At 43.6% G+C, this 26,691-nt stretch overlaps 1 protein-coding gene across 6 annotated transcripts in view; it reads left to right on the top strand.

Annotated features, from left to right (window-relative positions):
* TERF1 (telomeric repeat binding factor 1) overlaps nt 1–26,691 on the top strand; it is a 965,901-nt gene that overhangs the window by 897,747 nt on the left and 41,463 nt on the right. The window contains exon 11 of one of the 6 annotated variants that reach the window (XM_044067235.1): nt 25,951–26,037. The exons of 4 other annotated variants lie outside the window; for them this stretch is intronic. In XM_044067235.1, coding sequence (XP_043923170.1) covers nt 25,951–26,001 — 51 coding nt within the window. In that variant the 3' untranslated portion in view covers nt 26,002–26,037. Of the gene's footprint in view, nt 1–25,950; nt 26,052–26,691 lie in introns of all 6 variants that reach the window. One more of the 6 variants, XR_006364252.1, reaches the window with a different exon arrangement.

Here is a 26,691-nt window from a genome sequence, read left to right as displayed (position 1 = left end):
TTTGAGAGACCTTCATATTTTCCAGTTTTCTCAGGAAGGCAGAGTGGGTTCCTGTGTTTGGGAGGGTGGTCTGTAGCAGGCTATAAACTGGAAGGCAGTTTTACCCACAGTTGCACATGGATAGTCTCTGATGCTTTGTGCTGTGCCACCAACCTGGAGGTGTGGTTATCTTTGACGAATATTGATACTCCCCCTCCTTTTGTGGTTCAGTCCAAGTTTTGGGGCCGAAAAGCATGTATAACCTGGTAGTGCTGGGGTGCTCTCGGGAGCCTTTGACCAGGTTTCTGTTACTGCACAGATATCGATGTTCTCCATGCTAAGGAGAGTTTTGAGTGCGTGCATCTTGAGATTTAGACTTCTGGCGTTGAGTAGCATTACTCTTAGTTTCTTATCCCTTGTGATACCTATGGAGGTGGGTTTGTCTTTTGCCCCTTGCCTAAAAAAGGCACTATGGGGGTAGCAAGAGCCTTTGCCAATATCCGAAAGCCCAGGGGTGAGAAGTGCAAGCCGTCCCTAGCGAAGCATTGTGGCTTGTCGAGCATGTCATCCCAGGCTGACGGGCATTGGATCCCCTTTGAATGACACCAACACTTAAGCCATTTGTTGAAATTGATCATCTTGTCTTCATTTTGTGGCATCATTCTTGGTGAGGGTAAGATGCTACTCAAGGTCAGGGTCATACCGGCCTGGGCTACATGCTCAGAGAGCTCCTCTGTCTCTTTTCATGTAGTCCAGGGAGGTACGTCTCAGGTCATTCACACCAGCATGGACAATGACAGAGTCATATTTGTACTTGCCTTGGAGTGACCTGAGTGCTTGTGTTATGTGGCGGATCCTAGTGTCCGACAGGCAGCTCACCGTGACCTTCTCCTTGTTCAGCCTTTTGAGCGGGGCTTCATTGTGCCTGACTAGTCACCTATTTCAAGTGAATCAGGTGTGTTGTTTAGCCTTAAGGGCTGTGACTGTTCGGCACACTGGCTTTGTGAGCTATGTGTTGCACGTGTTTTGTTTTGGGGTAGCGGTTGCTTGGGTGTCTGCTTTGGAGGTCTCTGCTGCTTAGGCAGATTTTTATTTAGAGCCTCAGAGTATGTTTTTGTGTGTTTGTGTTTGGTTTGTTGTCGTGGTAGGTCTATGTGAGACTGGAATTGTAGTGAGTGTGGTTTCCTTCTCCTCCTGACTGGTTACGCCAGTACTGAGTTGAGAGAGCTTAGCCTCCAGTTTGGCTATATGGTTGCATCTCTCACATGTGTTGGAATTTGTTAGGAGGAGGAGAGGGTTGTCTGTGTACATGAGGCAGTTGTAACATATCTATATATATATATATATATATATATATATATATATAGATATATATATATATGTATCTATATATGTATCTATATATATCTATCTATATATGTCTATATATCTATCTATATATCTATGTGTGTATATATATATATATATATATATATATATATATATCTATATATAGATGGCTATAGATGGATATATAGATATATATATTACAGCGCTCAAGGAACATTTGAAGAAGTTCCACTTCCTGAAAGGGGGAAGCGGTTTTACTCCAGAATGTTCTTGGTTCCTAGGAAAGAAGGCACCTGAAGACACATTCTGGACCTTTCCCAACTAAACACCTTTCTAAAGGTCCTTCCTTTCACTTGCTCTCTCTTAAAACCCTATTTCCTCTACTACTTCCTCAGACATTTCTAGTTTTTCTGTATGTCAAAGATGCTTATCTACATATTCCACTCATCCCATTTTCAGGGAGTTTTTATTTTTCTCTGTTGCTTCCTGGCATTTTCAGTTCTCTTTGCCCTTTGGCCTCTCTATTGCCCCAAAGATCTTCACCAGATTTCTCACTCCTGTGAATGCTTTCTGCATGCTGAGGGGGATACCGGTCTTTCCCTACCTGGATGACCTGCTTATCCAGGCTTCCTCTCCAGAGATCATCATCTTCACTTTACTATTTCTGTCCTGCAAACCCTGGGGTTTACAGTAAATTTTCAAAAGTCATTCCTGACTCCTTCTCAGGATCATGGTTTTCTGGGTTACAGGATTCAGACTGTTCCAGTGCTGGTGTCCTGCCTCCTCCCAAAGCTTTAACTTTGTTTGCTTTCTTTGAATCTCTTTTTCCTTTGGCTTCTCTCACAGTCAAAGAATTTCTGAGGGCTCTAGGTTTCATGGCTTCCACTACTCCTATGCTCCCTTTAGCCCAAGCTCCACGTGAGAAAGCTTCAGTGGTTTCTACAGGCAGTTTGGCTTTAACATTGTCATCCCTTAGATTTTCTAGTCCCCTCTACTACCACGTCTCAAGCAGGAACTTCAGTGATGGATTCCTTAGTTGATCATCATTCAGGCTTCCTTTTCAACCTCCAGTCTTTTCCCAGGAGCTTCTCCCAGATGCCTTGGTCATGGGAAGAAGGCCTCCTTCCGCCATCTGAAGGTTTAGGGCCTTGGATTGCCTCGATAAAAGAAAGTGGGAACTTGGTCTTGCGGCAATCACAAATCCAAACGAAAATAAAATTCCAGCCAAAAAACATCGAAACTCGATTTAATTAAATTCAAATTACGCAAATGAGCAAAGCTTTCGGGCTTAGCCCCTCCTCAGTGCAACAGTAAAATTAGCTTTGCTGTTCTACTTGTATAACTATATAAAATCATATGACTATCATATATGATCGCAGCCATAATATGTTTACAAATGTGCATTAAAACATCTGTCCCTCATTGTTTATACTGCATCTGCTTTTTTACTAAAACTAATAGCATTAATTCCAGGATATTTTTCTGCGGCAAACCTAATTATCCATTCATATTCCCTTGTTTCAACAGTATTACTTGTATTAATCCTTCTAAGACTTTGTTATTAGAACCCTAAACCTAAAATCATGACTTGCAAAATCCAACATATGTTTTACTAACGCATTTGTACAAACCTGCCTGCGCATATCTGAATGATGCTGTACAATTTGATCTTTCAGTCCCCTAACTAATAAAATAAAGGGCACATACCCATGCTGTAATTGTTTGTTGCCCATATGTTATAACTGATGGTACCTTTGCAGAATTATATTTTTAATACTTTTGCAACTTGCAATACTGAGAACATAGTGTACCTTGCTACCTGTGTTAAGTGCGATGCCTTCTATCTAGGTAAATCTACTAGGAGGCTGAAGGATCGAATTGTAGGGTATTGTTCCAATATGCATCATATCCAGAGGTTACTTCGTACCATTTTCACAAATTCCCCTGAACAAAAACTACCCGACGTTCTACCTAGTCAGAGGGAGGCAGCAGCTCTAGAAATTCAAAAGCTGCTAGACAAAAGTGTCATCTAGGAGGTCCACCAGACTAGAGAGGATTTGGAACCTTACTTAAGATTCTTTTTAGTGCCAAAGAAAACAGGGGACCTGTGACCAATTCTGGACCTCAGCAATCTGATTCAGTTTGTAAAGAAATCAAAGTTCCGAATGGTCACAGTTTAGTCCATTCTCCCTTTTCTGCTTAAGAATGATTGGATGTGCTCCATCAATCTTCAGGATGCATACTATCATATTTAAGATGAACAGACAATCCCAAAAATTTCTGTACTTTCAGCTGGGAACCAGTCATCATCAGCTCAGAGCCCTGCCCTTTGGTCGCACCACAGATTCCAGGGCGTTTACCAAATGTGTAACAATAGTAGCAGCTCATTTGAGACTGCTAGGATTCTGAGTGTTTCTTACCTAGATGACTGGCTCCTCACTACCCCCAACCAGGCACCTCCTCAAGAATTCAAGACTATTTGCTGCAGTTATGTTAATCCGTAGGCATTTCAATAAAAGTTTGCAAGTGACATCTTCATCCAGTTCAGAGCCTGGATTTCATAGGTGCTCATTTGGACACAGTTGGTCAGATAGCTTCTGTCCCACTGAACAGAGTGCCGGCAGTCAGGCGGAACAAATCCGCTCACTGTCTTCCCCCAATCAGAGGGATTCTTCAAACCTTAGGTTATGACTGTTGCCATTGACCCTTTCTTCCACCGCCACTAACCATGGTTATTACAGATGCCTTCCAACTTGGTTTGGGAGGACATTTCTTGGGAAGGAAAATCCAAGGTATGCACATCAGTATCCTGGAGATGAGGGCAGCCTTTTAGCATTGCAGGCCTTCCAGGGCTCCCTTCCTCTCGGGGGGGGGGGGGATTCAAACCAACAACATGTCTTTGATTTGGCACATCGACAAACAGGGAGGAACCCAATCTTATCTTATCTTTGTCGAGAGGCAATGAGCAATCTCCTCCAGCTGCTTTCTTATGACAATGCACATACTGGGGAAATTTATTATGCTAGCAGACAAACTCAGCAGGTCCATCCTGATGCCTCACAAGTGGTTTGTCATTTAGTGGTGAAGAGGATTTTCTGTCAACCTTCCTGCAATCTGTTTGCCTCTTCCCCACAACACGTGCAGCAGGTTCTTTGTTCTGATTCCCCTCCAGGGAAGTCGCAAAGAAATGCTGTAGTCCATGTTTGGCCCTTTGGTCTCCTTTACACCCATACTCTGATACCTATAATTCCCAAATCCTTACAGAATGTTCTTCGGTTGAAGAGCACAGTTGTCCTCATTGCTTCATTTTGGCCTCGTGTGATTCCCGTTCCTTTGATCTCACCTTTTATATCTACCCTAAATACTCGACCCCAGTCCAGACTGTCTCATCCTATGGGGATGGTCACACGAATATACATCATGTTGATTTCATTGTTTCTCCAATTCCATTGATGGTTAGATAGCCCAGGCTCTTCTCCCCCGGTCCGACAAATATTACTATCTTAGAATGCCTATACCAGGAAAATCTACAAAAGTAAATTGAAAAGATTCTCTATTTGAGCTCTACAGAGGAATTAGACCCCTTCACTGCCCAATTTCTGGTGTTCTGGAATGTTTACCATCTAGTTTTCAAGAAGGAGTTAGCTGCTCTACTATTAAAGACAGTTGGTAGCGAGATCTAATTTGCATTCAAGAGAAAATGCTTCCACTTTAGCTTCATCAGAATTGTGCAAGGCCTTCCTAAAAGGTCCATGTTTGCATAGACCCCCAGTGAAGGATCCTACTGTACCCTAAGATTTAACAATAGTGGTACAAGCTTAATTCATTCTTTTTGAACCATCAGCTAGATCTGACTTAAAATTTTTATCATGAAAAACTGCCTTTCTTGTGACCATTACGTCTGCTAGACGAGTATCTGACCTGCCAGCTCTCTCTCCAAAAATGAAGATCTGGATCTTCCCCAAAGACAGTTACCTTATGAACCAGTCCATCCTTCTAGACTAATGTAGCCTCTGAAATTACTGTTAACCAAGCCGTTAAGTACCCGTTTTCTTTCCCAACTTAAAGGTGAACACATGCTTGACCTCTTAATGTATACATAGGCAGTTTTGTTTTAAGCTACATAGAATCAAATGTTTCAGAAAGTCATATCAGTTGTTTGCCCAGTTTGGTGGAGGAGAATGACAGACTAGTACAATTACCTTAGCCAGATGGATTGCACACTGCATATCCTTTGTTTACTGTCAGCAAGGTATATTCTTGTCCAGACTACATAAAGCACACTCCACAAGGGCCATGACTACATCAGCATTCTGGTCTAGAACTTGTATTGATGACATTTGTGCTAATGCTACATAATCTAATGCTCATTCCTTTATTGCTCATCACAAAATGGATTTGACTTTCAGAAGCAAGACTGCTTTTAGTTCGGCAGTACTCTCGAATATCCTTCCATTGGGGCTGCCTGAGGTTCATTGAGCTGGGACTCTCATCAGTTGAGGAAGAATGAAAAAGACAACATCAGATATTAGTTATGTACTCGCATAACTGAGTCTCTGTCCGTTTTCATTCTTCCTCAACTTCCCACCCTCCTTCCTCTTCCCTTTAACGCCTAGAGTAAACTTATGTTGTTGAACCTTTGTTCCAGATTTGAGCCCCATACCATTTCTACTAGCCTTCCTTTTGTATTAGCCTGAGGTTAGTTTTATATATACAGGATCATAGGAGGTTACTAGGCTATTGGCCCTGAGGCCCTTATAAGCTTAGCCAAGAGTTTAACCCATGTTTAGACAAGTCAGCACCCAAAGCCTCTGTCCTGCAGGGACACAGGTGGAATCCCAGGGGTGTATTTTCTTTTTCCCATCCAATTATCCAGGTTGTGCTTAAAAAGGGATAATGAGGTACTCATCTTGCATAGAGAGAGAGTCTGTTCCACAGATTTGGGGGGGGGGGGGTCTCTGGGACACACATCTGTCCTGCCAACAAGTCCTATTGATATCACAGACCAGGTTGAGGTCGTACGTACAGGTTGCTGAAGTGGAGCTTCACTTGCGGATATGCAGCAGTCCCATCAAGGTGAGTTCTGAGATTGCTTTGTATGCCAGATAGAGGTCACCTCTGAGGAGTCTGTATGAAAGTATAGGGATAAGGCATTTAGCCTATCCGTGTAGGGTAGATGTTTGAGGCCCTGGATTCTCCTGGTGAGGAACCGCTGTGGTCTCTCCAGCTGCTGCATGTGCTTTGCAAGGTACATGCCAAAGGGGGCATATTGTACTCCTCAATTTCCCTTATAAGGGAAGAATACAGAGATGTTATGGCCTCTTTGTCCCTCGATGAGATGCCCTTAATTATGAGGTGGGCCCTGTAGAAAGCTTTCCGTACAATGGAAGCAACATGGTGGTCAAAAGTCAGGTTGCTATCAACCTGGGTGCCCAAATCCCTCACTACTGATTGTGTACTTAGGGCATTGTTATTAGTGTGATAATAAGTGGGGATGTCATTCTCCCCAAAGGTGGCGATGGTGCATTTTTTGGAATTCAGCTTGTGGCCATGTTTCTGGCATCAGTCATTTGTTTGGGTGAGACCCTCTTGGAGGATGCTGACATCACTTGGGGAATTGATGACTGTGCCCAGCTTGCAGTCATCCGCAAACTTGCTCGACCATGGCCCACTGGTTTTGGCCTGCACATCAGCGAAGCATATCCCAAATAACAGAGGCCCCAAGACCGATCCCTGAGGTAAGTCTCTCATTGTGGGTCTACTGCTTGAGGTGGCTTCCTCTGTTTTGATTAGGTGGGTTCTGTCAGTGAGCCAGTTTGGTATCCATCTGGTAACACATAGATTACCTGGTTGTGCAAGTTTATGTACTATGCCCGAGTGGGGAATATGGGGAATAGTGTCCAAGGCTTTGGCTAGATCAAGGTAGGCAGTGTGCACAGTCTTCCCCTCGTCCATGGCTTTGGTGACTGTCTCAAAGAAGTTGACCAGAGTTAACAGACACGACCTCCCCTTGACAAAGCCATATTGTGTGGGGTCAAGTGTTTGGAGATTGCCAATGTCCCTGTTAATGAGGTACATGATGATCCGTTCCATGGCCTTGTCGATCAGGCTACTTAGGCTGATGGGTCTATAATTTCCTGGATTGGATGCTCCACCTTTGTATAAAGGGATGACAGTGGCTCTAGTCCTTTCAGCTAGGACAAAGCTGGTACTCTGGCTTTGGTTGAATAGGATGCCTAATGGTGCTGCAGGTTCATGCCCGAGTTCATGTAGGATGCAGCCTTGGATGTTATTCGGTCCCATGGAGGCTGTAATTTTTTGCTTTTGATAGGGCAGTGATGATCTGTTCCCGAGAGATGAGGGGTGGGGGCAGGTAGTGGGGATGTCCTGATTTACTGATGGGGGGACAAGTTTTTGCTGAATCTTGTCATCCAATAGATTGGTGATATCTACAGCATTTGTGTATGTGGTGTCCTTGACCAACAGTTCTGAACAGATCTGGGTGCTTCCCTTGAGATTGTGGTCATATGTGAAGAAGACCTTTTGATTATCTCTAGTAGATGTGGCCAATTTGGACTCGAAGTTTGCTTTAGAGGATTTCATTAGTACTCTTATTTGCTTGTTCAGTCTAAGGAGAGATTGCATTTGGGCACCTGCCCCTTACTTGGTCCTGGACAGCAATTTTTTTCCTTTTGTTACATTGTTTATTTATTGCAGATGTCCACCAGACAGGTGTACTCTTCCATGCAGAGGATGATGTTGTCCTGTCAGGTATTCCTGATTCTATGCATCTTTGTTAATGCTCGTATAGTACTTTAGTGCAGATTTGGAAATTGGCGCCAATTCCTACAGTGGGGAAGGAGCTGTGAAGCTGTTTATACCATTCTCAGGAGGTTGTAATCAGCTTTGGAGAAGTTATTTTGTTTGGCCCTAGCTTAGAGGGGGTTCAGGGAAGATGGTGACATCGAACGTGACTGCTTTATGGTAAGATCTTACCTGGGAGGATGATACCATAGGGGTACTGCAGTGGTTACTCATGTTGGTTAATACGAAGTCCAAGATGCTATCACCTCGTGTTGGTATCACCTAGCTATTCCAAGGCATTTGCATTGATAAAATCAAAGAATCTCTGGACATTTGTGTTCCGGCATGAGTAGTTTTTTTCAGTCTGTGGTTGGGTAATTAGTCACCCAGGATCAGGGTAAAGGGTTGAATCTTGATAGATTTGAAGAGGTCCAAATTGGTGGAGTGGGCATCTTGAGTCAAATTTGGGGCGTATAGGTAGCTATAATTTGAGTAGGGATCTTGTCAATTAACAGCATCTTGAGTGTCTCCTGTGCGTCGTACTGTTTAACCAGCCTGGAGGTCTGTGTGTCTTTAATATATATTGAAACTCAACCTCCTTTGGCTTTGCTGTCCACAGTTTGGGGGCTGAACGTGTGATAGGATGAATAATCAGGTAAGGCTGGGGTGCTGTCTGGAGGTTTGAACCAGGTTTCTGTGACTGCACAAATGTCAGCATCTTCCAGAGTTAAGAATACTTGCAATGAGTGCAGTTTCATGTTTAGACTCATAACGTTTAGCAGCTTGACCTTTTTTTTTTTGCGTTTTGTTGAAATTTTTATGTTGGTAGTATCGACCTCATGATTTTTTCTATTAAAAAAAAATAAAGGCACTGTGGGGGAGGCAAGGACCTTTGTCAGAAACCTGAAGCCCAAGTGAGACAGATGCAAGCCATCTCTAGCAAAGCATCATGGTCTGTCAATCATATCATCCCAAGCTGTCGGGTACTGGATCCCCCTAGAATGACACCAAAAACTAAGTCAGTTGTTAAAGCCAGTCATTTTCCGTTTGTATTGAGGCATCATTCTGGGTGACAGTAGAATGCTGCTTAAGGCTATGGACATACCTGCCTGGGACACACATTTCAGAGAGCTTAATCATGTCTCTCTTCATATAGTCCAGGGAGGTACGTGTCAAGTCATTCACTCCAACATGGATTATGACAGAGTCATAACAGTACCTGTTGTTGACAGACTTGAGTGCGTGTGATATATGACTGATTCTGGCACCTGACAAACAACTGTGACTTTCTCCTTACCCTGTCTCCTTATCCAGCCTGGTGAGAGGCACATTTGTGTCTCTCACAGTGGAGTCTCCTATGACTAATATGATGGGTTTATGGTTAGGCCTTGGTTGCAAGACACTGGTGTGTTGACTATGCATGGTATGTGGTGTGGAAGGTTGTAGAGTTCTCATGTGTTTTGCCTCTGAGGTCTCCTTTGTTTGGGTTTGTTTTTGTTGAGAACCTCTGCATATGTTGGTATGTGTTGTGTAGTTGTGGGTGGTGTTTTTGGTGTGTGTTGTGTAGTTGTTGGTGGTTTTAGGTGTAGTGATTGTGTTGACAACCTTCTACGTGCCAGATATACTGGCTTGTGAGGAAGAGAGCATAGACTCTAGCGTCTTTATGTAATTACATCTCTCTCAAATTGTGTTCCTAGGTGGTAGTAGAATGTTCTCCATGTGCATGAGGCAGTTGCTGCGCTGTCTCAGGATGCCCATATCAAGCAGGCTGGCAGGAGAAATTGTAGGAAATTGTCCATCCATATTTGTCAGAATCTGGGGGAGAGAGGCCAGGGAGAGCTAAGTGGTAGACCTAAAGCCCAAGTGCTTAAACCAAGACTTAAGAGGCTTAGAATAACACTTAAATTTTAAACAGGCTAAAAACAAGCAGTAATAAATGCAGCAGAGAAGATGCAATTGAACTTATTGGACAGCAAACTCTATCTAAGGTATTGCAAGGTAACCAGGGCATTATGGATAAATGAAGGAGCTTGAGAGTTGGATCAGTGAGTCTAGTTAATGTGGCCAAGCCGGATCCATGGTCGAATCCGAGACACGTCGATTGAAGAATGAAAATGGACAACACAGATGCATGGTTATGGTGAGTACATAACTTTAATTTTTGTCTTTTCAGCTGAGTTATAACCTTTGGGCCTTACTAGAACACATTTTAGTTCTGAAACAGGGGGTGTCTACCCCTCCAGCAGCAAGAGAACCCTGTACCAGCAGTCAGAGATGGAAAAAAGAGCAGGGATTATCCTAAAAGGGGTGTTGAACACACACAAAAATACCCAGGAAGTTTGTAATTAAAGGACCTGTGGGCAAGGTAGTTAAAGGCTGTAAACTTGCTAGTATCACAAAATCCTGAGGAAGTCAACCTAGGTGAGGCATTGCCATGTCCACCACTGTTCTCACTGCCTCCAGTGATTTGTCTCTGTCCATCTTGGCTCATTCAGTAGCAGAGACAGGCCTTCAGAGAACTTGCTGCAGTGCCCAGTCCTCATGCCAGGTTTCAGGCCCTCATGTTGGACTTCAGCTTGTTGCAGTTAGTCTGCATCTCAGGGGAAGCTCTCCCATGATCCCTCTCTGGTGTTTTACTGCATGAGGCACTAAGAGGACTTCTGAATGGGCCTTGGTTGTGCAGGGATAGACATCTCAGGGAAACTCTCCCAGTGATACCTCCCAGTTGTTTTAGTGCATGACACCACAAGGACTTCTGAATGCGCCTTGGCTGTGCAGCGACAGACACCACAGGATTATACCCTAGTCTTGAATTTCATTGGAGGTGTACAAGGCCGTGTGGCGCAAAATTAATCTGCTAGCATCGCAAACCTCAATCCTGGGAGTGATTAATATAGCTAAAGAAAATTCCACCGCCCAGTACACTTTGAAGTTGGAACTGAACGAGAAAGATACAGATTATTAACCTTGTTTTCTCTCCAGAAAATGTTTGTGAACTACTGGGTCTAATGAGAAAGCAGTTTTAGTAAGGATCTGTGAGGATCCTAGGAGATCTTAAGAGTTTCAACAAAAGATGATTGAATCTACTTGGCATGAATTTATTGAAATGAGTTTAGTGACCATTCAAAAAAAATAAAAATTCAAGGATGGAGCAGATGAAAAGAGCCTTCTAGAAGAAGCCTTGTTTAGAGCACAGGTGGAGGCTGAGGCAGGCAAGCAAGGTTAGGGAAAGGCAGATGAGGCTCTCCCTATCCAGGAAGAAAACTAGTGCTGACTGAAATTTTACCCACCCCATCCCTTTCCTTTACTCCTCCATACAAATTCCAATATCTGGGAAAGGATGCATTTGTAGTTCACTAAAAATGCCATATATCCTGTTGTACAAGTCCGTCTCAAAGGTATGTTGCTGATAATTTTTTAAATTAAAACCCATTAAAATACATCGATCCTTCTACAATTTGAGCTGTTGATCATGTTTAAAGTGGTGCAAAATAAACTTTTCAAACAAAAGAAGTGTTTGTAGACATCTTTATGCATGCAAGCATGTTTTTGTGAGAAAAGAAAAGTGCATTTTGCAGCCTTTAAATATCAAGTTTTAACTATTACTTCCAAATATGGAAGATAAAATGTACTGAGCTGTGTTTATGGTTTTAATATTCATGGGCAGGCAGGAGCTGCTTACATCCGTTTGGCTTCCAACTCTAAATTGGTTTAATGTAGGGTAAGTAATTATAAATGAATTGTGTAATTGTCAAACTGTTAATTTGACAAAACGATCTAATCATTACAGCAACAGCAGGTTGCCTTGTTGCATCTCCAAGAGTGCATCTGTCTGCTATGGCAACTTGTTTCCCATGGGGTCCCCCTTATCTTGCCTGTTCCATATTTAATCAGTTGCTAAAGGGAACTCTGCATCCTGATGTATTATTTTTATTTACTATTGCCCATACCCACACTTCATATCATCATTGCCTCCTCAATTCTGATGCTATCCCTGTCATTATTCTTTATGGATGGGTCTTGGATCCGAGCTGGTAACTAATGGCCAGATCCAGAGTTCAAGCTGCTCCCCTTCCCATAATCCCCTGCTGACCTACAACCTTCCGATCTCATTTGCCGCAGAAACACTAAGGACATGATTCTGGACGCTCAAGCTCATCTTGCAGATAAGTGTCTACTTTTGGGGTTGTTGTTTCCCTTTTTGGTTACTTTTAGTCCCTTTTTGAGGTAGCCAAGTGGTATGGGGCTGGTAGTTTTTATGTTACCTCCCATCCTTGTACTTTCTAGCTAGTTTGTCTATTGGACTCCCGCCTTTTGTCCCCCGTGGGCCCTTCCCCCTCCATAGCTAGTTGCATAATTTAAAAAAAAAGTAGTCGTTTTGGAGTGTTAAGTTCTCTATCTCCCCTTCTATGATACTGTTGGGTTGTGTGTGTGGTACCTTCTCTGTTGGTGTGCATTTGGTTGGAAACATGTCTGAAAAGCCTTCTGGCTTTAAGAGATGCTCGTGTGTTTGGAAGATGCCTCATTCTGACTTGCATGAGGAGTGTGTTTACTGTTTAAGAGAAACAAATTACTCTTAAAAGGATTAGCTCCGGGAGGTCCATTGGCTTCGGACTCTCCCTCTAAGGCTTCTCAGGACCCTAAAAAGAGACCCCCCCTTTCTCCAAGGGATCTCCTTCGGTCTCCAAAGCCTAGGTTGTCTGATCGCAAATCCCCGGATCAAAGTCAAGCCTCTGTGGCATCGGATCTAGGCTCTTCCGCTCAGAGAGCCTCGGATCAATTTCTCAGATCGGAGGCCTTCAAATTCAAATCTGTGCAGGCCTTCTCCAGATCCGACCAGTTTGTCGGATCTGCCAGTGCACCACTTGGGCGTCTGATCCTACCAGGGCTTCTGATCTGGTTGAACTGTCTGATCCGATAGTCATCGACAGATCCCCTTTCCAGATCCAAGTCATCTGATCCGATGCATCAGAGATCCCCCCGGATCATAGGGATTTGGCAGGCTCTCCAGCTAGGTCTGGGCATTTTTCAGCATCTTCCAGGTCCTCCAGAAGTTTGCTACCCACAGATGTGGCTAGGATGATGAGTTTCCTCAAGACCCAAATAGAGTTGGGCTTGTTGCTGTCCCCATCTCAGATGCCTGGGGAACATTCTCCATCCATGGGACTTCACTCTCCTCTTCCTACCCACCTGGTTTTAAGAACATCAGGATCAGAATATTCCTTTTAACAGGTAGACCGTGTCTGGTATCCCTCCCTTCTCCTTACCATAAGGGTCCCTGACCGGTTCTGTTCCGCTGCCCTCGGAACATGCTGCACCTCGGCCCAGTGAGGTTAGCACTGGATCCCTGGGGTGGGGTCGGGGCCTGGAATTTTTGGACTGTTTTCTTCCCTTGGGGGCTTCGGCGTTGGGCAGCTCAGGGCCGATATCGGTAGGTGCTTTGGTGTTGTGTCTGGGTCCCTTCTCCCTCCTTGGATGGCAGTGGCTGCTGTGGAGGAGAAGGGAACCTCGTCCAGTCAGTCAGCCTTCAGGGCAGTAGAGAGGGCCTTCTCCAGCCTGGCGGCTACCTCTCCTTCTGTTGGTCCTCCATAGCCTCTCTCAGGTTTGGGTGCTGAGGCCTACTCATTCTTCCAGGGTCAACCCTCCCATGAACGCCTCCAGGCGGACACTTGCCCCACTTGAGGTCCCTGTCTCTTCTGACTCCTTCCACGAGCCCCCTCCACGGAGGAACACCCTTGGAAGAGAATGTGTAACGGGAGACATTTGTACCCCCCCCCAGAGAGTCCCTCAAGGAAGACATTGATTTTGAAGAGGAAGACTGGTCTCCCAGACTACTGTTCGAGGTGGTGCCCTTTGGGGATGTCCTGAAAATTGTTAAGGAAAGAGGCAGTTGGTCTTCCCAAACCCCGTGTATGGAGGAATCCCTGTTCTTGAAGGTATTTAGCATGGGCCCTCCTCTACCTGGCTGTCATCCTCCCATTCCTCTCCCAGTAAATGGGAAAGATTTTTTATTTGGGCCAGACAATGTAATTTGGATCCATTTTTGGCCCAGATTCCTGATATTTTGCTGTTCTTGACCTCTATTTCAGGAAGGCGCTAGTTTCTCCACGGTAAGCTCCAGTTGGTGACCATTTCTAATTTCTGTCTGAATGAGGGTCCTACCTTTTCTTCTAAACTATCTAAGGCCTTTCTCAAAGGGGTCTTTCTTCTCAGGCCACCTATTAAAAATCCTTCCGCACCTTGGGATTTAACCTTGATGTTGCAGTCCTTGACACAAAAGCCCTTCGAACTGACTGCATCTTGTGATCTCAAGTTTCTGTCTTGGAAGACTGCATTTTTAGTAGCCATTACTTTGACCAAGAGCATTTGAGTTGCAGGCCCTTTGCATTAAGCCCCCTTTTATGGTCTTCCACAAGGACATGGTGTCCCTTAGGACAAATCCTTCATTCTGAAAGTAGCTTCAGAAGCTATCCTCAACCAATCTATCCAGTTACCAGTTTTCTTCCCTAATTATTCTAATAAAGGGGAGTATACTTTGCACTGCTTAGACATCCACAGGCAATTACGTTTTTATCTTGAAGACTGAGGAATTTCGAAAGTCTGACCCGCTTTTAGTGGCCTTGGAATAGGAAAGGTCTGACAGTTTCTAAGGTGACCATTTCCAGATGGATTACTAGCTGTATTTCCTATATTGATGATAGCAGGCATATGGAGCTATCAAAACCAGTTAAAGCCCACTCTACTAGCTCTGTGGCTACATTTTCAGCTTTCTTGGCTAAACTTTCTTTGGATGAGATTTGTGCTGCTGCTACTTGGTGTAATCCTCACACTTTTGTTTTGTACTATAAGTTGAAGTTGTTGTCTAAGAACAGGGCTTCCTTTGGTTCCTCTGTGCTCTGGCATGTCCTTCCTTGAGGCCACCCAAGGTCTATAGCTAGGGACTCTGACCCATTCATGATGAATAATGACACTGATAGCATCAGATAGAATTGTGTACTTTCCATAACTTGGAATCTGTGCTATCCAGTATAGTCATTCATCACATTCCCACCCTCCTTCCCCTTCCTTCTGGGGATGTGGTCGAGCTGGAATGATGTTTTTTCTTTGGGGATAGATTAGTCTCCTGGGCAGGCGGTGCTGCCTTTTCTTGTTAGTAAACTCAATCTACAGGTTGCAGGTCAGTGAAGGCTTGTGGGAAGGGGAGGAGCTTGAGCTCTGGATCTGTCCATCAGTTGCCTGCTCACCAAGACCCATTCTTGATGAATAATGACACTGGATAGCACACATTCCACGTTATGGTAAGTATATAACTTTATTTTACACATACGCACAGATTTTATTTACAGATGTTCATCGTGTTACCCTGCTGCAGTCATCACACTTGGGTTATCCTGTCGTCAGGCGGTCCCCCAGTCGGCCGGAATTTCAAAGTCTTGGTCCGGCGTCGGTTGCTGTCGCCTCTTCCCTAACGTCAGTGCGCCAGGGGTATATATAATGCAACCGATGCCATTTTCTTCAGTCTTTCTTGCCGTGCGGTGCCTGAAGCAGAAGCAGTTCGCAAGTGCCGGTCGGCCGACTCCTTAGATTTTCGAATTCGAATTTCAGACCGAAATCTTCTATAAAGCTAAGTACCCCATTGGGGAAACTTTTTTTTTGCCTTAGACCGATGTCAGAAAAAGTTAACAATTGTATTTCTTGTGGGAAGCAAATACCTCATAAGGATTTTCATTCTTATTGCATACCTTGCCTAGGCCCAGACCATGACGTCACTACTTGTCGGTTTTGTGCTAGGTTTAATAAGCGTACTATTAAGACGCTTTGATTTCGCACAACACTACTTCGGTAGGAAATTTAACTACACCATGCCGTCGGAGCAACCGACTACCGGCATGCACAAAAAACGCATGGATAAGGACAGACAGCCCAGGCCTAAGCCAGATTCCGAGGCCTCGGCTGATCCGCTCTCCGGTCCTCAGTGAGGCTCCGACGCAGCCCCTGACTACTGCAGATCTGGAACCAGAGACCGCTACGGATATTTAGACGGAATGTACCAGGCCGACGCAGCCTTTTACTTCAGGCCCTTCCGACGACTTTGCTACAAAAGACGGTGCTACAGAAACGCCATTGGTTTCTGAAGGTGTTTTCAGACCGACTCTCACCATTAAAACGTTTTCTAAGTTGAAGACTCCTCCTAAATCTAAAAGGACTGCACTTCAGTCTCCTGTTCAATGCCCCATGCCTAAGAAACAGATGCTCAAAATGGCTGAAGATTTGATTTCTTTAATCAGGGGTTCCCAGCCCCCTCCTGACAAAAGGCCTAGACAAGAGGAAGATTATGCATCCTCTGAGCAAATGTCCATTTCTTCAGACTCCTCTGAGGACCAAGACTACTACTACTCTCCTTATGAAGATTCTGATGCTGAGGACTCTATTTCCTCAGCTTCTCCTCCTGAAGACTACTCCTTTGGGGAAACTTTACACACTATGAGGGAACATTTTCACTGGGAAGGTCAGGGCTACACTGATTCAAAGAAAAGGCTCAGAGTTTCTTTTACTCCCCCAACACAGACCACTTGCCATCCCACCAGGTTTGGACATTGTGAATGATGTCTATTTAGAATCCAGTTTCAACCCGGACACTCTACCTCCTGCTCCAGCTAAGCCTGACAGATACTACAGAGTGCCTGATTCCCACAAATTTCTTTACAAAAGCCCTTAGCTGACCCAGAGACCATCTCCCAGGGTCCCAAGGGGGCTAAGGCTTCTATGGCTAAAAACCCAGTACCTTCTGAGAGGGATTCCAGAGCACTAGACAGGTGGGGGAAAAAGGTTTACACCTCAGCCACACTAGCTATGAGGGCACTGAATTGTCAATTTCACATGCATAAGTATCAGCAATTTCTAATCTCTCAGTTAAAGCAAAGAATAACCACTCTCCCTCAACAATCTGAATTGAAAGAAGTACAGGATCTGTTGCACGCCACTGAGCAGGTGGGCAAACATATCTTACAATGTGGGTTTGATTCTTTGGCGGCCTCCTGCAGAGCAGCTGTCACTGGGTCTGTTATACGTAGGCATGCTTGGTTAAAGGAACAAACTCTGCCTGATCATGTTAAAGCAAAACTACTAGATGCTCCCTTACAGCAGGATGTTCTTTTTGGAGTTAAAGCAGAAGAAGTTTTAAAGAAAATGGAAGATAAGGCAAAATCTATGCAGACAGTCAAAGATTTCCTACAAGTACAACCCCCCTTCACTTCAGCAGAAACTGGCCAACAAAAAATTGGTCCTTTCCAGCCACTGACGGACCACAGAGGGGTAAATACAGACGCCCAAGGGGCAGAGGACAACCACAAGCCCAGTATAAACCTCGCCAATTGGGCACTGCAACACAAAAGGGAAGAGAAGACAGGTCTCAATCCACCAGAAGGCAAACTCAATGACTTGCACCTCATCTGGCCAAGCAATACTCTCTTGGCAGCCCCCTTGGGGGGGAAACTCACACTTTTTGCAGACAGCTGGCACATTGTCACAAAGGACAAATGGGTCCTAGACATAATTTTACGAGGATACAGATTCCACTTTCACACCTTGCCAATGAAGAGAGGAATGCCAAACCTGCCACAAAATCAATGGGCAGAGGCACAAAAGCAAATTACAGCTCTCATGGACATGAGCCATTCAACTGGTACCTACTAAAGAACAAGGCCAAGGATTTTACTCAAGACTTTCTAGTGCCCAGAAAGGACAATGCCTGGAGACCAATTCTGGACCTTTCAATTCTAAACACTTACAAGTACCCAAATTCAAGATGCTAACACTACAGCAGCTACTTCCCATGTTGGGCAAGGAAGCATGGATAGTAACGTTGAACCTCAAGGAAGCATACCTGCATGTCCCTATCAAAGTTGCAGAAGATACCTCTGTTTCATTGCAGGTTCAATCCATTACCAATTCTCTGCACTGCCCTTTGGCTTATCTACTGTGCCCAGAGTTTTCACAAAATGCCTGGCACCAGTAATTGCATACTGCAGACAAAAAGGAATTCAAATATATCCATACCTGGACGACTGCCTCATCCAAGCAGAAAGCAAAGACATTCTCTTACATCATGTGGCCTTTGTAAAGCATCTACTAAACTGCCTGGGGTACACAGTAAACGAAAAGAAGTCAAAACTAGTACCCTCACAAAAAATGACATTCCTGGGTGCCAGCTTGAATACAGTGGCCCAGAAGGCTTATCTTACGCCAGACCAGCAACTACAACTGACTCAATATTTCAAGACAATGCCAACAAAGACCCAATTAACTGCAAGAAAAATTCTGCAGGCTTTGGGCTTCATGGCATCTTGCATACTAATAGTACCATTTGCAAAGCTGCATATGAGGAAATTACAGTGGTTCCTAAAAAGCGTATGGTCTCAACACAGCCACAGCTTGGGCACAATATCATCTCTCATTCCCTGCCTACAACAGGAATTTCTATGGTGGTCACAGGCATGTCACCTCAACAAGGGTCAGCCTTTCACCTTGCCCCCAGCCAGGCAAACTATCGCAACAGATGCTCCAGACTACGCCTGGGGGGGCACACATGGCAGGACAATGCATTCAAGGCCTATCGACTGCAGATCAAAGAAATCTGCACATAAATCAAAAAGAGATGCTAGCTGTACAGAAAGCTCTGACAGCCTTCGAGGATCTACTACAGCCAGGACAACTTGCAATAAAGATGGACAACACCACAGTAATGTGGTACATAAACAAGGGGGTACACATTTCTACCCTCTATGCAGGCAAGCAATGATCTTATGGAACACAGCTCTGGCCTACCAAGTCCAGTTACAAGCTCAATTCCTGCCAGGACAGAAGAACACATTGGCAGATGACCTCAGCAGAAACATTAAAGATCCCCACGAGTGGAAACTAGATCCACAAATATTTGCAATGATAACTCAAAATTGGGGCCTTCCAGACATAGACCTGTTTGCCAGTCCTCAAAACTACCAACTGACAAAATTTTGTACAAGGATATTTCACCATCAAGCTTGGAAAGTGGACGCTCTCTCTTTCAGTTGGAAAAACTTGACAGTATATGCCTTCCCTCCATTACCTCTCCTCACAAAGGTTCTTTTGAAAGTCAAAAAGGAGAGACCACAACTGATTCTCATAGCCCTAAACTGGCCACGCCAGCACTGGTATTCGCTATTGAAAAATATGGCCCACAGCCCACCATGGATATTGCCTCAAATACCCCATTTGCTCACACAACAAAACAATCGGATTCTTCACAGCCAGCTCAAAACTTTAAATCTGGCTGCATGGCAAATCAACTAAACATCCAACCAGCTCCTCTTTCACAAGCAGTTCTGGATGTTATTCTGGAAGCCAGGAGGCCAAGCACCAGGAAGGCTTATTCAGACAAATGGAAAAGATTTTGTGCCTGGAACCAAGCTAAAGGCTAAGACACAATTCAGCCTCACATGCCTCACATTCTACAGTATTTAGCTGAGATGTTGCACAAAGGACTTTCCTTTTCCTCAGTTAAAATCCATGCTTCAGCTATTTCAGCTCACTACAACACGGATCCACCTTTATTTTCACATCCTCTTCTAAGGCAGTTCCTCAGAGGGGCAAAAAACATTAGACCACCCAGGAGAGCTCCTGCACCAACATGGGACCTCAACTTTGTTCTGGAAAAACTAACGCTACCTCCCTTTGAACCGGCTTTTTCTGCAGATCTTCAGTTCCTATCATGGAAGACTGCCCTGCTCCTAGCAATAACTTCAGCTAGAAGAGTCTCAGAGCTACAGGCACTAATGGCAGTGGAACCTTTCCTCATTTTTCATCAAGACAGAGTTTCTCTACGAACTAATCATTCTGTTATGCCTAAGGTGATTTCCAGTGTAGCTTTAAATCAAACCATCCACTTGCCCACCTTCTTCCCCAATCCACAGAACAAAGGTGAGAGACTCCTGCATTCCTTGGATATTCACAGGCAGCTTAGTTACTACTTGGACAAAACTAAGGCTTTCAGAAAATCTGACCAGCTCTTTGTATCCTATGCTACAGCTTCTCAAGGGAAGGCTATATCAAAGCAAACCATTTCTAAATGGATAGGTCATTGCATACGTTTCTGCTATACCCATCATGGAAAACCAGTTCCTGCTACCATTAGATCCCACTCTACCAGGGCAACAGCTACTCTACAGCCTTTCTCAGGGGGATTCCAACCAAGGAAATTTTAGAAGCTGCAACTTGGGAGTTCAGTACACATCTTTACCAAACACCATCACTTACCTCTTTAATCTTAAGTCCAGGGCGGGCTTCGCCACTGCAGTTCTGCAGGGCATTATTGCCTCCACTAACCCTCTATGATGCCTCCCCCCTACCTTAGCTTTGGGATTCAACCCAAGTGTGATGACTGCAGCAGGGTAACACGATGAACATAGTACAGTTTTGTACCTACCATAAATGTAGATGTTTGAGTGTTCACCCTGCTGCAGTCCAGGTTACCCTCCCTCCATCCCCTCTGATCTACTGGCTAAATCTCTTCTATGCCTTACTGATGTATTTGCTTATAGCTGAAGGGATTTTGTGTTTGTGCAGTGGTTACTACTATTTCTGACCACCTTTTGGGGGCACCTGACATCTGGGGCAAGAAAAACTGAAGAAAATGGCGTCTGTTGCATTATATATACCCCTGGCGCACTGACGTCAGGGAAGAGGCGATAGCAACCGACGCCGGACCAAGACTTTTGAATTCCGTCTGACTGCAGGACCGCCTGACGACAGGATAACCCAAGTGTGATTACTGCAGCAGGGTGAACACCCGAACATCTACATTTATGGTAGGTACAAAACTGTACTTTCTAATCTTTCACTTTTCTATTTTCTTCTATAATCAGCAAAGTATAAACATATAGACAGCATAGCAGATGTAGCTCAAATGCTCATAAGCCTAGTACTTATTATACAGCAGGAACTTCTTATTGTAACATTTGTTAATGTCGGTTATGTACTTCGCAGATAAAGATTCTAGTTGTCTACTGATGTACTATGTTCATCTGTAAATATGTTTGTAATTAATTGCTATGTTAATCAAATTGTTAATCGCTATGTAATCCAATGTAACTACTGTCTGTTTATTTTAACTGTGGAGCTTTTCTCCCCGGGCCTCCGCTGAAAATGGACCTACGTCCAGTCGGACACTCCCGGTCAACAAATGTAAATAAATACAATTTTTCCAACCTTTTAATACAGTCTATAGCTAAGGGAAGACTGGCTGCTTTTATTTATTTATTATTTATTTATTTCCAGTTTGATTACCGGGGAAGTCCACTGGGCCAGAACGTACCCATTTTCAGTGGAGGCCCGGGGAGAAAAGCTCCAAAAGCAAAGCAAATACAATCTAAGTTACATAGTGTAAAAGATAGTAATAAAATATATACATTTGAAATAACATACATTGAATACAGTTAGTAAAAAAAAGCAAATACACGCAGTATACTTCAAAAAACATCATTCAGGAAGGAAGGTACAATAGATTTAGTAGTTTCCTTAAGTAGCAGGTTTGACTGTATGAAAAGAAGGTGTAAGGTTACATGCTATTTACAATATTTACATATGAGGAGTAGAGAGGGAGAAAGTACATAAACTGAGAGTAGAATATAGTTTGATCAAGCAGATCGAGAGAGAAAGAGAAGAAAAGAAGATAGTATTAGGGTAGAGTAAAGAGAAAGGATGTAGAGGGTTCAAGGGGAATTTATGTAGATTTATGTAGGATGTAAGCAGGTGCACTTATGTTTAGAGGATAAGTAAGAGAAAAGTTGGATTTTGAAGGCTTCAGTGTTAGATGTTGTTCTAAGAGAAGAAGGAGAGAGTTCCATTGCCTGCGAAGAGAGTAGGAGAGAAGGAGCTGACCAGCAGGGCGATTGGGTTTGTGGATGGTGATTAAATTTTGGTGTTCAGATCTAAGAGATCTGTTTGGGGTGTATGTATGGAAGGATGTTTGCTAGGGCTGGGGATTTTTCAGGGTAGAATATTAATTTGTGAGCAGTGGTTAGTTGGAGGTAGTCTAGGTAGTTAGAGTTCTAGCCAGTTCAGAGTTTGTAGGAAAGACAATGGTGAGAAGAGGTTTTAGATTTGCAGCAAATTTAGAGATTTTATTATAGCAGATTTCGAGTTTAGTGGAGATGGAAGAAGACAAGTTAGTAAGGAGAGGGGCTCCATATAGTAGAGATGGTAGAAGATAGGTAGTTGCTAAGGAATGTCTAGCGGAGTTGGAGAGAAAGCAGTTGTTCTTATAGAGCATACCTAGCTTTTGGTGGGTTTTCTTTATGTTTTGTTGTATGTGGCTATCAAATTTGAGGTGCTGCCTATAGTGATGCCAAGGAGTTTTGCAGATGGGACCACCTCTATGGTTGACTTTGTTTGGCTTATGATTTTGAATGCTGTTTTATCAAATGTGCAAGCCCTGGAGGAGCTAAGAGAAGAATTTTGGATTTATTAGAGTTTAGAGAGAGATGATTTTGGTGCATCCAGCTCTCAGTAGTGGAAAAGCTATTTGGGTTTGTCAGTAGTTCGGGAATGTTGGAGGCGCAGAGACTAAGGTAGAATCATCTGCGTATTGGATGACTGTTGTGTCTGGGATGGCAGAGTGAAGGTTATTTATGAAGATGTTGAAAGCATGGGTCCAAGGATGGACCCTGGGGAACACCAGTGGGTGTAGGTAAGAAGGAGGAGGTAGAGTTGTTCCATTTGACAGCTTGGGATCTATCTGATAAGTAGCTAGAGAACCAGGATAGAGTATCAGGGAGATGAAGGTTTGATAGATGAAAGAGAAGGTGTTTGAGAGATGGTGTTGAAGGCTTTAGACAGATCTAGCAGTACAGTGGAAACTAGTAACCCAGAATCCCTGGCTTGGTTGACTGTTTCTAAGAAGGATAGTAAGGCAGTAATAGTGCTGTGTCCAGGGCGGAAACCATGTTGGGTGGGTGTTAAGAGGTGGTTATGGATTAAGAAAGGCATGAGTTGGTGGTGGACGCATTTCTCTAGGATTTTTGATAAAGGTGAGAGTAGGGCAATTGGGCGAAAGTTAGAGATATTTGTGTTTTTGCCTCCTTTATGAAGTGGGAGAATGTAGGCTGATCTCCAAAGCATAGGAACATATAACTCTTTTATAGATCTGTTAATTAAGATGCTGATAGGGAGAGCAATACCTTTGGCAGCACATTTAAGGAAAGAGGAGGGATGTTATCAGGGCATTAGTGCATGGCTTTAGTTTAGATAAGAGTCTTTTATGAATATAGTTGAAACAGGTTTCAGCTGGAAACTGGGAGGACAGTTAGAGGGTTGTTGGGAGTAGAGGAAAGAGAGTTGGATGTATTATTGTTGGGGAAGGATTTGGTAAGATTAGCTATAGATTCTGTGAAGAATTTGTTGAAGAGAGAGCTTAGATCTGAGTCAGTTTTACTTGGGTCTGGGCAAGGGTTATTTTTAGATCCTGGAGAAGGGAATTTACTGATTTCAGAACTGTTTGGGTTCTTATTTTGGTTGGACTGTAGTTTGTAGTAGTAGTTCTTTTTGTCCAGGGTGATTAGTTTTTTTGCTAGGTTGCGGAGTTGGGTGTATTGGAGCAGGGAAGAAGGGATTTTATTTTTCTGGTATAGCTTCCAAGATTTGTCCCTTTGATGCATGACTTGTTTTGTTTCTTTGGATAGCCAGGGGCAGAGTTAGCTTTGACTGCTTTGTTTCTTGGAGGAGCTAGGAGTTCAGAGTATTTAGGAAGATAGAGTTAAACTGTTCTACAGCTTTGTCTAGGGAAGTGTATTTAGGGTCTGCCAGTTGGTATGTTTAAGAATGTTTGAGAAGATAGTTGGGTTGAAGTTGCTGAGATTACGAGTGTGGATGTAGTGGTGTAGATATTGGGTAGAGTTAGCGGAGGGTGTATGAAAGTAGGGAGATGGTCACTGAAGGTATCAGGGATAGTGCCTGAAAGAGTTATTTTGTTTGGATGAGAGACTAGGATCCAGTCAATGGTAGATCCTGGGGATTTGTTTTGTTAGGCCGGGTGGTTGAGTGTATTACTTGGGTGAAGTTAAAGAGGTTGATGAATTGGGAGGAAGGAGAGTTGATTTTATTCCAATCAATGTTAACGCCTAGAATGTAGGTTTCAAATTTGATTTCAGTTGAGGCCCAGTAAAGAATATTTTCAAGGGTTGTTGTGTTGTCACCTGGGATATATAAAGGAGATAATGCAGATGTTCTTATGTTTATTTAGTCAAGGAGACTGGCTGTAAGTTCAGCTTTTGAACTCAGGAGTTGGAATTTGTAGAGGGATCAGGAGAGAAGGTTAGAGAAAATTATTGCAGAACCTCCACCTTTTTATTTGGTCGGTCAGTTCTGTGGATTTGGAAGCCAGGAGGTAAGATTTCAGAGTCGGTGATGTGGGGTTTTAGCCAGGTTTCAGAAATGGCTAGGATGTCTGGTTGGTTGTGGCAAATCCAAGCATGAAGATGGTGAATTTTGTTATTTAGGCTCTGAGCATTGATAGAGAAGAGCTTAAGGGGTTAGGAGAGGAAGTGGTAGAAGAATTGGGAGGGGACTATGTTTTATTCCAGAGGGAGAAAAAGGGGTTGGGGAGACGTTGTTAGTGGTGAGGCAGGGGCCAGGGTTCGATGAATATCGCCACATAAGACAAGGTCATTATTGGTAGTAACTTTTGTCTTTTGTGTTTTAGAAGTAGGAGGCTGTTATGGGAGGGAGGATTTTCAGAGTGAGAGTTTTGGTGTGGTGAGGCTTTGGGTTGGAAAAGGTACAGTGTTTTGGGAGGAATAAGAGTGGAAGATATGTTGTTGTAGTGGGTAGATAGAGAAGGTTGTGAATGAGTACAAGGGTTGGTTTGTGTAGGAGGAGGGGAAAAGGGTATTTTGTGAGAGTAGGACGTAGCAAAATATAGGTGAATGAGAAGTACAAGTAGTAATGATGGGACATAGATATTATGAAGGATTTTGGGAGGCATGTTTGGCAACCAGAGGTGGAAGAGATTGATGTAGTAGAGTTGAGTAGGCAGCACAAACAAAAATAAAAGGATGGGGTCTTAGGAAGAGGATAGGGTTGAAAGTATTTGCAGGGGAGAGAGAGGGAAAAATCTGTGATGAGAAGGAAACTATAATGGAGAGGGAAGAGAAAGAGTGGGAGGGTCAAGTAAGAACTATGATAGGTTAAGTGGTGGAGTGAGGTAAAGTGGGGTGGGGAGTAAGAGTAGGAGGTAACGGAGTAGGACTCTGATTGGTTAATTAGTATACATGGGAGGGGATTGAGAGGTATAAATGTAGAGGTGCTGGGGGTGGTGGGATTTGGGGTAGGGTAGGGGGCGGAGTGAGCCGCAAGAGGGCTAACGGAGCGGAAGAGCCAAAGGAAGGAGAAAGAGAGGAAAAAAAAACAATCAGTAGCGTAGGAGAGCTAGAAGGTAAGATTGCAAAGATATATTTTATATCAAAGACTGACAGTGAAATGGAGTTGTGAGGAGATATGTGCTGAAAGAATAGTATGGGAGGGTCAGAGGCTAGGAGCTTGGAGGAGAATGGAGAAATAAGAGAGCTGAGGAAGAGGATATGTAGTCCTGGGAGAATATGGGGAGAGAAAACAGTGGGCGAGATATCAAAGAAAATACTGAAAGAAAGTGTACTAAGAAACCAAGAGGGGAAATGTAGTAGAGACAGCAAGAAAGGTAGAGGGGGTGGCACCTATTGGGCAGCTAAGAAGAGTGTGTCAAAGGTAAACTTGTAGTAACTGTAAATATAAAATGACAGTGTTACTCAATGTTGATATGTTGTACAGAATGGAGCAGCGAATTCAGAACAGAGGAATCTTTGTAATGACAATCATTAAGCAGTTAGAAAGCAAAGCACATCATGCAATAAAGAGGTATGTCTCTGGAGGTAAGAATAGCAAAGTACAGGTCATCTTAAATAAGTTTCATTTTGTTGGCAGGTTAACAGATTTTTATAAGTAATTTTTAGTTTTGTACTGGAATAGCTTGCTTAGCCTGGAAGGACCATCTAAATGTGACTTATTATTCAGCTATTTGAATATTTGCCTTTGCGTTTTTTGCTTGTATATTTACTGAGTTAGATTCTGTTAAAGATTGATATTCTTCTGGTGAACTAATTTTGCCATTGTCAGACAGCAGACTCGTGGCATTCTCTCTCATGGTTGCTCTCTGTTGACTTCAGTATGCAATTGTTGGAAGGGTTGAGCAAAGGACAATGCCCGTTTTCTTCCTCATCTAGAGGAATAGGAGTGCAGAACATGTTTTAGGGGACATCATTTAAGAAGAAATCCCGTGTGGAGACAAAGGATTTGAGTGAACATGCTTAGGTTTGCAAAGGGAGTTATTTCTGGGAAGTCTGTATTTGTCCAAGGCCGTATCTTGCCCTGCATGAAGTCTGCTGTATTGGGGGTGGGGCATGCTGACTGAGAGCTTGGGAGAAGATATTAAAAAAAAAAAAAACTTCCACAGAGTGGAGGCCAGTCACATTGTGCCCATCTTTTGTCCCTATAAGAGCATGAACAGAGAGA

Source organism: Protopterus annectens, chromosome 3.part1, assembly GCF_019279795.1.
Source record: "Protopterus annectens isolate FY-2018-M chromosome 3.part1, PAN1.0, whole genome shotgun sequence".
Taxonomy (NCBI): domain Eukaryota; kingdom Metazoa; phylum Chordata; order Ceratodontiformes; family Protopteridae; genus Protopterus; species Protopterus annectens.
This window is presented reverse-complemented; position numbering and strand designations above follow the sequence as displayed.